The 13304-nt window shown below is 38.9% G+C and overlaps 1 protein-coding gene across 4 annotated transcripts in view; it reads left to right on the forward strand.

The window, feature by feature from the left end:
- Positions 1–992: 992 nt before the first annotated feature.
- large1 (xylosyl- and glucuronyltransferase LARGE1) overlaps positions 993–13304 on the forward strand; it is a 32167-nt gene continuing 19855 nt past the window's right edge. For 3 of the 4 annotated variants that reach the window (XM_027003922.3, XM_081723648.1, XM_081723649.1), the window contains exons 1-2: positions 993–1969; positions 10118–10309. In XM_027003922.3, the coding sequence (XP_026859723.3) occupies positions 10204–10309 (106 nt within the window). In that variant the 5' untranslated portion in view covers positions 993–1969; positions 10118–10203. Of the gene's footprint in view, positions 1970–10117; positions 10310–13304 lie in introns of those variants that run through there. The other variant, XM_081723650.1, reaches the window with a different exon arrangement.

The raw sequence follows: 13304 nt of genomic DNA on the forward strand, positions 1-13304 counted from the left end.
ACCAAAAAAGGGAACTACATTATACCAATTTTAGTATCCCTTCACTGGCGTCCGGTCCAGTACTGGGTTCTCTTGTTAATTTTTAAAGCAATTAATGGAACAACTCCTTCATAGATAGTAGCTATACCCTTACACTGCCTCTACGTCGTTGAGGTCATCAGATCAGCTACTTTTGGTCTCGGTTTAAGCTGAAGAATGACCGAGCTTTTGTAGTTATTGCACCAAGGCTGTAGAACAGCCTACTTCTAAATATTATTTTTAATTACCATTTAAAATATTTCTTTATTTTACCGTTTTTTATAAACTTTTTATTGCCCTTTTTGTGAGATGGTTATTATAAATGTATTGTATATCCTGTCTTTGTGCACAGCAGTTTTTTGTAGTTTTAAGCGTGCTCAATAAATAAAATGTACTTACTTATTTTCAAGGACAGATGGAGAGTACCGGAACTTTGTGTAGCAGCAAAGAGTCTAAAGACTCGCTTAGACGTCGGAGTGAAGGATAAAAATAAAGAAATGGCAATTGGAAGGAATCGTTTTTGAGCTAGTCCAGTTGTATCTTATCTTCTTAGCCATTACGTAATTCTCGAGTATAAATTATGATTAATAAGATATTTGAAGGTTTCCTTCCAAACTTCGTGGTTTCGACCATTACAAGGCTGGTTGCGTTCGTTTTTCTTTAATTCTTTCATCTACTATATTACTGGGATATAAAACAACAGCAACAACAACAAAGCGTATTCGTTTTTGTTCACACTACAGTTTGTCTCATTCACACAACAGAGGCTCGTTCAATGAGAGATGGGGGAAAAACCCAGTCACTGATCTCGCTTTTATGGTGCGGTGAAGCCAGGCTCTATATGTCAGAAACTTAGAATCCAGTCCTACAGAATAGCTTGCCACGTTTTACTCAGAGCGCAGTTGCAGAAAAAGGAAGATCTTTGAGGTGCGCGTGGATTGGATCCTCCGTGCTTGTCATTACGGGAGGATGCTGGGATGAAGGGACTGTTGTGTTCAAGCCACTGTCGGAGTACATCGCGCCGCCACAGAGCATATGCAACTAGCGATTTGGGGCGGTCTTAGATAATGAATGATAAAAAAAGAAACAGTGGACAAAACAGGCCTATTGCACTGACTGAATTCGGACACTGTGGACTATTTGGAATGAAACGGTAGTCTAGAAATGAACACAAACACGCTTTCTATGTTGGGACTGTGATGACAAGCCAAACGAGAGTGGAATTTTAATTATCGCATTCTTTTTAATGCGGAATTTGTGCGTCTGGGTGCAACTTTCCTAGCGGTGCATATTGACTCGACGATCCGTCAGCGCTGTGTTTTTGTGTGAGGCAGTTGTCGGGAAAGAACAGCAGTTCGACACTTATAGAATAACCTGAATTGCAACCGTTGCATACCACACCATCATTGTGTTTTACAACCTATTTAAAAATATATAATTCTGTTGAAACTTTTGAATTAATTGTCCCCGTTTTTCTTACCACCGTGCGCAGTCCTTTTTGACCACGGCGGGGACTCTGGGGACTCACTGTCTGATATCGTTGTAAGGAAGTTAGAAGAACTCTCTCGTAATGTCGTTTTGTCAGAATCTCCAGCATAGCAGAGGCGTAGGGGAAATAGGGCCTGTTTGAATGCGTCTCCCAAACTTGCAAGACTGATCGATTAATGCATATGCCTGTAAGCGAAGGGTTTATTCGAGCTGCGTGCCAAATTAGACGCGAGCTCCGTCGTCTTATGGTCCACGCTGAAACGGAGCTGTCCACTCAGGGAAGCCTACGGGTTCGACTGCTCCCGTCTGTCTGCGCGCTGTCGGAGCTGTTCAGTCGCAGAGGGTCCTGACGCCACCTTAGCCAAGATCAACATTTCACCCACTTACAGACTAAAATATCCAATCTTTCTGTACAGCAATCTTTTGAGGCTGCGAAGCGGGGTAGTCTCTATCATCTCAAAAGGTAAGCAAACTCCCAACAGTAGCGGTGATTATTAATAGCACCGATGAACTAAAATATCAGAAGAATTTCAGTTAGATTATGCCGTGACATTTTTTAAAATCTCAGCTAAATCAAATAATAATCTGCTGATTTTAACTTTGCGTGTATATATTTGTTGTATATTTGTAAAATGACACATAAACAGGAGTTTCAAAGACACCACAAAAATCCAATATATACACCAAATACTCAATACATTACTCGAAGAAGGATCGGTAACTATATTACGCTGTTGGGAAAGTTAAAATTAAATAATTAAAGAAATTTAAACTTTCACTCCGCCTTACACATTAATAATGTGTAGTAATATTAAGATGTATTTATTTATTTAAACTATGAAAACGTTCACTGTGAAAGAAGCAAGCAAAACAGACAAACCAAAAGGGCGGGACAACATGTTTCAAGACTGTTGTCTGCTTTCTGTGATGTCTAATTTTGATCACAGTGATGGTGCGCCGAAGACGACTCAGAAGCGCGTGGTTTTCCGACGCCAAGCTCAGTTTTGTCAAAAGTTAGTCTTTGGCATTTTGTCTTGTGGACTTCGAATTGCCACGTTTTAAAGTACAATGATTGTTTTAAACATTGTTTTTAAACACTGATCTATGCGGTTCTTTTGATGCATTTTATGTTTTATCCGGACCATAATTAGCCTTGCGAGACAATTCTTTTAAAGCTTAAGATTAAAATTATCAGGACAGGCTGGCATGCTGTGAATGAGCTATGACTCTTAAGATAAGGGTCATGGTAAACCTCAAAAAATCATCATCAACAACATCATAAACTTTCCTTAAACCTCACTCATTGCTCTTCTTTCTGTCATAAAATGGAAACAGGAAAAATCATGGTCCCAGAAGAATTGTATTTGTAGCTGTAGAATTTAATGGACGTCCTATTTCCATGACCTTATTTCTGTCCTGAGGTTGTCATGTGCATATTGCGCTATTTTTACATGACCCTTGGTGATTGAATAATAGTCTCCCCTTTGCTTATTAAGGTGAAATGTGTCAGTGCTCTCGCTTTAAAACAGAACAAAGGCTTAACCTCCTGACAGTCACAGCACAATGAAGCCAAATTCTAGAATGTCTTAGTATGAGGATGCAGTGTCTCACAAGAATAACTTAAATGACAAAAGTGAAGTAAGGGTTTGATCTTTTTTCTTTTATCACTTATGTTAATTCACCTAGATGAAACTGCACAAAGCATAATCAGCCAATGTTTTCCATTAACATGCAAAATAGCAATATATTTTTCAGGTAAGCCATACATAAACACACCCACACACTGCTTGTGCACGAAGGCCAAGTGAAAGATCCTGTTTGCTAAAGTACTGAGTGTTGGTTGTAATTACCTTGGCTGGAATAGCTTATGAATATGACGTGTGAAGGGGAATGGGTGTTGTTGGGATACTGCTCTTTTCTTTTGAAGATGTTTTATTTCCTGCGTCTGTTTTCTTATTCTTTTTTTTTTTTTTTTTGCACCACTGTCATATGCAATGTGGTGCTGACATGGCTGCATAGGAATAAACTTGCATCCTGTACCGTGACCCGCCCCCATACTTTGCTCTTCACTGACATCACTTCATCTACCCTCACACACATGGGCAAGTGGTCAAGGGCTCTTCTTCCAATTTTTCCCATTTTCTTGTTCCGGTTCCAGTGCCCGACGGCTTGGCAGATTGCATGCCAGTAGGATCAGGGAACTTTGTGTTCCTTTTGGACAGTTGTGTATCCAGGGATCCCCCAGCCACAATCAGCATAAAGCACAGCTGAACACAAACATTTGTGATGCAAGTGGTTAAACGTAGCCTATTTGAACTTTTAAGCAGTACTTTTACTAGAAGTGCCCTCACAAGGGATGATGGTTATTTTTAATAGAAGAAAAGAAAATATGTTTCAAAACTATTTGTGGTTTTGCTGATGCTTTCCCAGGTAAAGCCTTTAACCTTGACCCTTGAATGAGTTCACCCTGTCTTAGTTTATTAGCACCAAAATGTTCTTCCTCTCAAGATAGCAGATTTAATTCTGATTGCTTGTTTCTTTGCTACTTTCCCCTTCCCTACAGTTAACTCCACTACCCTTCATTCCTGTCCTCCACACTGTCAGTTTCTCAATGTGTTTACTCATCTCCTATTGGCTGTACTCAGAGCTACACATAAGGCCTTCAGTTGCCACCAATGCAGAGCAGAAAATATGAGAAAGTATTTGTGTCTACATAAATTCTGTGCAGCAGATGCAAGCATTTAAATCATACTAAGGTCCAGCAGAAGACACAGCCAAGTTAGGAGTCACGGTGGGGCATTGCAAGTGTTCCAGCATATGACGCAGTCATATCGACACACTTGACGAGCTTTGCAGTAAACTCTCAAGGGTTGATATTCTATCTTTGGAGCCATACTCCACATGTTTGAAGAAAGCATTTGACAACACTCAGGGCTCTGCCAAACCTATGGAACAGGAATCCAGGGGCATGTTTTTGCATGTTTTTAGTAAACTTTATTAAGTTTTATTAAGCCCCAAATATACTGTCTTCCATTAAAACCACAAAGACAAAACATAATAATGAAATTTAAAAAAAAAGTTGATTGAAGAAATTTCCCCATTGGTTGGATATAGAGTTTGATTTCAAATTGGGAGGTTGGGGACCTGCTCAATGTCAAAAAAGTCATTTCTCAATGCCTGTGAACTTTTGATAAATTACATTTGCTGGTTGCAGAACTATAATTTTAGCTTTTGCCCATTTTCTCTTGCAGTGAGTTGACACTAGTTCCCATTGCTATAGGTCACTCTAATCATCAGTGATGAGCACATGAAGGCTAACACATGCCACTCTTTGAAGCATTTGAACCCAGCCAATTCAGTGTTTAAACGGCCACCCGTGCAGCACTGAATGCTCTTCAGTGTGAATGGGTGTTCAGTGGGTTGGTACTGTGTGGCTAGCACATTGATTTAATCAGTGTAGGGTAAGAGGAACCCTGCCCAGTTTTCTACCTGGTTTCCACCTGTTTTTAGTAAGAGGATTGCCAGCTGCATTCTCGTGGCTCTCCGACATTGTAGACACAACGTCAGGATCTATTGGTAGAACTTTGTACCATGGAAGTAACATCTCAGCAACCTAGATATATAGCTGCTATTTCAAGCATTATTCTTTATTTTTAAATGGCCCAGCTGGCTCAGAAGATTTGAATGAGATTCCGTGAGACTTTCAGACCTCAGCAATATTTGTCAGTGGCACTATGTCTGCCTTCTTCAGTTCATAATAGATTTTAGATCCTTGTTTTCACTCTGAACAAAGATTGTGCAACTGTTCCATTAATACTCTATAACAGTAGGTTCACATGCATTTTGATGGGGGGGAATGGATTTACTGTACAGGGCTTATGCTAACCATCTGCAGTTCCATGAACCAAGGAAAGGTTGCATGTTGAGGTTGTAGTATTCACACTATCTCTGTCTGAAGTCTCTATGCTTCACATGTCTTAAAATATATTGTGAAGAAACATTTTATCACTTGGAATCAATAGACCTGTCTAATTTGTGAACTGAGCACAGTTAGACTCCATCCCCAACCCCCCGTGGTAACATATAAACTTTCTCTTTTTTTATAGGTTTTCGTTTGCTGATTTTATATTTCCCTTTTATCTCAAACTTATTATATTTGTTCATACTCTACTGCCTAAGGGATAATGATGAAGCTACCTTACACACAACATATCAAAAGCTTGGCACTGTGTGGCACATTAAAACAGATTAATATATAACAGTGGATCTCTTACAGACCATAATCTAAATCCCCTTTTCAAAGTCATCACAGGCAAAGTGTGTGTACTTGTGCATATATGATCCATATATAAGATGTAGAGGTAATAACATTTACAGTGTAGTGCACAAGATTTCCAAAGAAATCATGGATGTTTCCTTCACTGGTATAGTACTTCCACAGCTTGCACATCTGATAAAGGACCTGTGTCTAAAATGAAATCTCTTTCTTTGTTTGTTTCTTTGGAAACCTTGTGTACTACATGGAAATTTTTTACTTCCTCTGCAGTTATTCCCTCAAATCCTCTTCAACAAAACACACACACACAGACACACACACACCCCATAACATAAGGGTGTGCACTATGTTATGGTGTGTGTTTACATTATATATATATATATATATATATATATATATATATATATATATATATATATATATATATATATATATATATGAAGAAAAATGAGACAGATCATTCAGTGGTTGGAGGCTCCAGCTGTCTAATGTGCTAATTTTTTATTAGAGATTCAAGTGGGGCTCTGTGTCATTTCTAAGAGCACCATTTGCATAAGTGGAATGAGTTTTAATATGGCATTCTGTAGCTCAGAGCGTAATGACCTCCCGTCTTGCAGTGACTCACTGCATTGCACGGGACTGTGGGTTGGAGAGTTCGTTCCATCACCACACTTTGTTTTCTTCCCCTTTATCATTCCCACAAGCCCAATAGATAGGACATTAGTGGAGGGGTTTGAGGTGTATATGGTTATTCAACCTTTGATATACATGTAGTCATGCATATTTGAACAAGCGTCTGTTGGCAGACAACTATATGCTATGAGTGTGCTGGTGCGGTTTCACAGACCTCATTTATGGCAAGAGTGAATCTCTTTATTGTATAGAGATTGATTGACAAGAGCCTCTCTTGGGACAGTTCCACTGAGATTACAAAGCAGACATATCACTGACTGAGGCCAGCTGAGATGATAGACAGACCATGTATCCGTGACAAAAGCAGATGCTTGTTCTGATTCAGTATGAGGCGAGGGGCTGATAAATACTGTATTCACATTCTGAACTTAGCAATCATTAGAATTTTGTATTTTGTCATCAGTCTGGCCTATTTCCATTCTTAGTTTGCATCATACCCATGATGATCTAGATCTGCCAGTGGACGTCTTTCTCTGCGATTTAATTTTGTCTTGTAGAACAGAAGGGGGAGGAGGACTGTCAAACAGATGGCTGAGGGATTGGAAGATGATTTGAATTTTGATGCTGTTGATATCATACATTAATTATTTGTTCTGTGTTTGTGTGTATTATGGAGTTTGAATTTAGTAGTATCTGCAGTGCTAACAGCACCTTCATCTGGATAGAAACCGCAGTGTATCTCTGATAAAGATATGGGCCTTGTGCTTATTTGTAGAAACTTTATGTGAGGACGTCAGAAGCATTATAAAGTTAATGTGTAATTGATGTCCCATGGAAGACAAAATCAGATTGAGGCAATGGGAATTTGTAATGCCTCAGTGCATGTATCTACTGAGATTCCCAACACAAGTGTAATACTCTTGAATTAGTTACCCGATTTTTTACTTTTTCACATTAATTATTATTAGTTTTGTTGCATTATCAGGGGAGCAGTCTTATTTGTGAATTCCCATTATGTAGGAGTATCTTTTCTCATTAACACTCCCATCCTCAAAGGCAGCTTTGGCTAATATATTTTCATGCCAGCACTCTCATATCCATTTACAATATATAGTCAGTTTTTATCTTCCATTTTCACTGTCATTATTTAATTATTTGTGCACTCATGCTTTTTAAAGAGATATTTCAGGTTTGAAGGGTCCTTGTAAATGTAAATGTATTCCTTTATAAAATCTTTCTACAAAGTTCAGAAATGGCTTTAAAAATCATTAAATTTGCATTGAAGAAGCTTAAATGGGCATAAATGCCTGAGGGTCAAAAGGAAGAACTTTCTTTAGTACTTTACAACTTCAGTGTGTGCACTGGGGTCATTTAAACTCATTCACAATTCTGCAAGGGCAATTTTGTTTATAAAACCCCCGGGAACTTTAATAGCTCAGGACGATTGTTTCTTTTTCTCATTTCTTTATTTCTAGCAGAAGAAAAATAGCCTATTCTTTAAGCAGTGGCTGGTGATACACTATGGCTAATCATTTATATATTAATAATATAATAATTTATCAACTAAGTGTTACTAAACCAATATTCATCTTGTGAAAGTTGCTTTGATATAAGCAGTAGCACAAGCCTTATTTTGTGAAACACAGATTTTATTATCTTATGGTTTGTTATTCAGGGCACACCAATCTCCTTCTTGCCAACAGGGTGTCTGTCAAATCGTAGTTGTCTCCTATAGCCCTATAGCATGTTAATGAGAGCTAAGCAAGGTAATAGAAAACAAAACATGCTCCACACCTTTAATCAGTGTGTTTTCCCTGGGTATGCAAGGCTCAGCTCAGTTTGCCCCCTACAAAGCTCTGGACTGCTCTTCTCAGCACAATCATCTGCTCTTGATGATGATGAGAAATCGGACAGAGGGAGGTGGGCAGAGAAAGAGGGACATAGAAAAAGAGGATGAGAGAGACACAGCTTGGGCGATGTAGATGGAGCAGTGTCTCTCCTCTCCAGCTGCTGGAGGAGGTGCTGCGAGGAGGCTCTTCACCTCTGAGCGTCTCTCTCTGGCTGCCTGACAGGAAGCTTCTCAGAACTGCACTCAGAAACTAGGGAAAGGTGCACTCTTCCCTCAGCTTTGCTGTTAGAGAGATTAATATACTTTCCCAATTACCTCAGATGGTGGAGGTGTTGGATTGGAGTAAATGTGATGGACTTAATATGCTGGTTAAGACACCACCGCACAGCATGGCCTAGTTATGCAGTCTGTGCTGGCATCAAGTGGCCTTGTTTCCCTCGTGTGAGTTTAGGAGCCAATTAACCAAAAGGAATGACAGTCCAATACTCTTAAGGATGTAATCACTGTTCTCACAGACTTTCAAAGTGACTTTGAAAATGCAACATTGTGTTTAACCCCTTACATTCCAAGAAATGCTGGCAGGCCCAGACTCTGATTCCTCACTCTTGTAACTACATACGTTTCATATTAGCTTCAGTGGAGTTACTGAATAATTCACAGTCATTTCTGAACAGCTAAAAGACTGAAGTTTGGAAGGTTAAGGTCATATATTTTCTCCAGCCAGAGTGATTTTATAAACATGCAGTCTTATTTACACAGTGCAGGACAACTGATGCTATTCTCTGCAGGCTTACCGTTGATGTTGCATACACTCTACTTGCAGTGTTCTTTCCATAGTCCCTGTGTAAATCCTTTTGGGGTAGCTTCTTTCTGCCATTTGTCTTTCTCTCTGCTTGTTATAGTGGCACCCAACCCCATCCCCCACTATCGCCCTAATGCACCTCGTGTTTCTTTCAGATTAAAAAACAAAGGGTATGGTTGAAATAGCTAATTATTTCCAAAGACCTGCTCGCACGAATGGTAGGTCAGGGCTGGGGATATGGCAGCAAAAGCCACGCACTCTCTCACGTTTGTTAACTGTCGCACTGGATTGCCTGAGGCTGATGTCTAAATATGGATCCCTCCCACTGGAGGTTAAGGGATGAAACTGACTGTTGCCCTGCCTGTAGTGCCAAGCAGAATGACTGGTGTCAGCACATTTCAGCTCTTACTCCAAGGGCCACAGGCCTGTGTGGCAACAGAATGGTAATACGCTGTGAGAATGTCTCCTTCGGTTAGAGAGGATCATACCGGGGGTGCAGGAGCAATAATTATCTACCCCTAGTAGCTTGTCTGACGTAACTAAGTGACATGCAATCAGGTAAATGGATTTTCCTGTTGCGTCTTTGGGGAATTGCATGTGGAATGGCTTGAGGAGATAACATGTGGTGCATGAGTCTGCGTTCAACCTTTGTCTTCTGTTTTGATTTATCATTACCCCACTCAACTGTATGAGCTGGACTCCACTCTTCTTTGTGTGGAGTGTATGTGTATACTTGTTTTTGTTCTTGAGTATCTACTTACAATATTCCTACTGTTAACACCAGCTGACAGACCTCTATATCACCTTGGTGTAACCAAACTGCTTGATCACACTGTCCGTAAACAGCGTTATATCTTGCTGAGAGATTGCTGAGATGCCCTAAGGAGACTGCTCTGTAAAAGCCAAGGTGATATTATGCAAGGCTGTGTGTGTGTCATATCTATGGAGATAAATGGAGAAATCATTGCCCTCATAGCTCTCCTGCACTTTATTGTGTTTTATGTTTGTTTGCATTCTCATTTTCACTCTGTCTTTCCTCCCCCTTTTTCAGACAGTGCCATGCCCTCACTGACAAACAGCTGCTGCCCACACAGAGGTCGCTCAGCCTCCTGAACGCCCCCTCTCTGGCCCCAGAGGATGCTGGGAATGTGTCGTGGGCGCAGGAAGTTCCTGGCTGCCTCCCTCGCCCTGCTCTTTGTCCCAGCCCTCACCTGGCTCTACCTGTCTGCTGCCAACTTCACAGGTAGGGGATCTGTACCAAACAGTCACCACTGTGACTGTGGATATAGGTTGTTCCCTGCTTATTTTGTGTTATATCTGGATTGTTTCACTTTGGCTTAATAAATTGATTTACTTTTGTTCTGAAGGCTCAGATGGCATGATATTTGACAGTATATATGAAATTTTAAGAGTTAAACCCCATTAATTCCTTAGTCATTTGAGCAATTTTCCCACTTTCTATCTAAAGAGTATTTCTCTTTCTCTGATATACTCTCATTAGCATTATTCGGGCACAGTGACCTTTCTAATTTCTTGCATTATTAGCTAAGTTAGAAGAAAGCTGCATATGCATACTGAAGACTTTGACATAATTCTGCTACTGAGTGACCCAGAAAAAGCCCATTACATTCAACAATGACTCAGCAGTCAGACACAAAAGGAAGTTCATGCTGAAAAATAAATGTATATTGGACATGTCTAGTCAGGTCTGTAAATACTCATCCTGTCTTGCAGTTGGCTCAGAAAGTCTTACAATCCAACGCCTTTTCTGCAAGCTACTCATCTTTGACTGATAAAAGCACATCTACAGACCTTCTTGAATGGGCTTTTCTGTAATACAGTGTTCCCAAAGCAGCTGTTTGCTAAATGCTTAGCACAACCATTGTTGTCTTTTTGTGAAGTGTAAAATTTTTTGTTTGTGAGAAAATAAAAAATAAAGCTTCTACAGTGACTTCATAATCACTTGGCCTTCAGTGACCCTGGAAAAATGAAAAGGTCACAGTAAGATGCACCTGAAGTAGCAGTTGAGGAGAAAAAGAAACTTACTGACACAGTGGTTTAAAAATCTATCATAAGAGAAGACCTTTCTCACCCTCTGGATTGGAACACTTCCCGGGATAGTGCTGTAGATATTCCCCTTTACCTCAGAATAATCTAACACTAGCCACTGTTAAGGAAATGATTTATTGGAACACACACCTTGACTAGAATCATCTATTAATATGGCTAATAAATGTGCACAGCAGGTTTACTGCTGCATTCATTTCAGGGGTCAGCATGTGATCCTTGTATCTTAATATTTACAATAAAACTACATTACTTTAATGTCACGCCTTATGAGTAGATTAGATAAATGATTTTAATAGGCTTCACTGGGCCATGTAAGTTCATGTTTACAAATATTAAGGGCATGTGTGTTTGTGGGGGGGGGGGGGGTGCATAGACAATGCCACTATGGGATTGTTGTTTGTTAGGTTAATTTTTCTATTTTCTTGCTTCCACCAATGATGGAAACATGGGCGTCATAGGTTTAACATGGAAGTTAATTTATATCCTCCCCCCCAATATCCAAAATAGACATTAACTAATTGGTGTAGTATTGTGGTTACATTCTATTGCATGGCCCAGTATTGGTTAGAGAAATACACAACTACCCCAGACAAGTATAAACTTCCCAATGTTTTTTAGCCAAGAGTGAAATAATCCAAACAATGACATTACTATATAGCTACATATAATTGAAAATCAAGAAACAAAATAGAAAATGGAGTGTACCCAGAGAAGATAGATAGCTTACAGTCATCAAATAATAGTAGTTTGTATCCTGAATTACAATAACATTGACATAGAGACAAGTTATCCTATAAGGGATCAAATGAGTGGAATTTGAGGATGACCATTTGGCAAACAACTGGCTAGTAATTAATGGAAAGCAATATACCTAAATCACCTGAGATGTTTCACTTTTGATCAGGGACATCTGCAATCAGGCTCTCAGGTGACTGCAGAAGAATGATTGGTAGATTTCATTAGAGGAACCTGTGTATCCAAAATCACATACCACCACATTATTCAGATTAAACTGAGCTGTAATACACAGACCACACCTGGCATGAAAACATGTCATGTCCAAATAACCAAATAAGATTAGCTTTGATTCTGTCATGAGCTGCAGGTGTCGTAAGAATGCATCTACATTGACCATTATTGACAATTATTGATGCACCAGTGGTCAAAAGAGTTGCAAATAGTTTCTTAGACTGAATAACAACAGTTCGCAAAACTCTGCACCTCCATGATCACCTCTGTCAGCCATGAAAAATGTCAAGAAAACTACACTAATCTACTTTGAGTAAATAGGCTTTGTGCAAGTTTCACAATATGCATCAAAGTGTATATAGTTGACTTTGAGTTATAAATGGAAAGATCAACACAGAAAGCCCAGAATTGGTATTTATCACATCAAAAGTGAACACTTTTGGAAGAAAGTGGTGACACTTTCTATAAAGCTGTAAGAAGTGATTAGAGATGTATTACCTCTTGAAATTAATAAAATTACTTAATTAAAATTTAAATTAAACTAGTTAATTTAAATTAAAACTAAATTAATTAATCTAAATTAAAATTAATGTAACAAATTAAATAAGATGAAACACGTTTTGCTGTACTTATTTTCTCTACACTATGGTTATTGGCATAACCTCATGGTACAATAAATCAGAAGAGCTGGGAAAGAAAACATATTGTAACATATTGTATTATATGTCCTAAGGTTTTCATAAACAATGTTTTGAAATCACAGTGTGACTACATACCTTGGTTTACTCACTATATTGCCATGAGATTTCCAAGACCTCTGTCCAATTAATGATTGTAAACTTATGCCATGCCATTCATGCAGAGCTGGTTATTTACCCATAGGGTTTTGTTTGTTTTGTTTACTTTTTATACTTTTTATGGATTACAATATTATAGTCTGGGCTGTTTGACCTTACCTTGGCGATGGCCGGGGAATTTAAATAAATTAATTCAAATGAGCAAACATATTTAATTTAACATTTTCACATGTATGTATTCCAAATCTGAACCTCAATCTCGACAAGGAATGTTCTTTTATGCCTATTCAACTATTACGAAAGAAACAGTAAAACAGAGGTCCACAGTAAAAATGTCATATCACCTCTTACCTTTACTGATAGAAAACTGTACATATAAATCTGGTCCTCAAACTAGTCTCT

The sequence above is a fragment of the Electrophorus electricus genome, chromosome 11 (assembly GCF_041902795.1).
Source record: "Electrophorus electricus isolate QZ-2024a chromosome 11, ASM4190279v1, whole genome shotgun sequence".
Taxonomy (NCBI): domain Eukaryota; kingdom Metazoa; phylum Chordata; class Actinopteri; order Gymnotiformes; family Gymnotidae; genus Electrophorus; species Electrophorus electricus.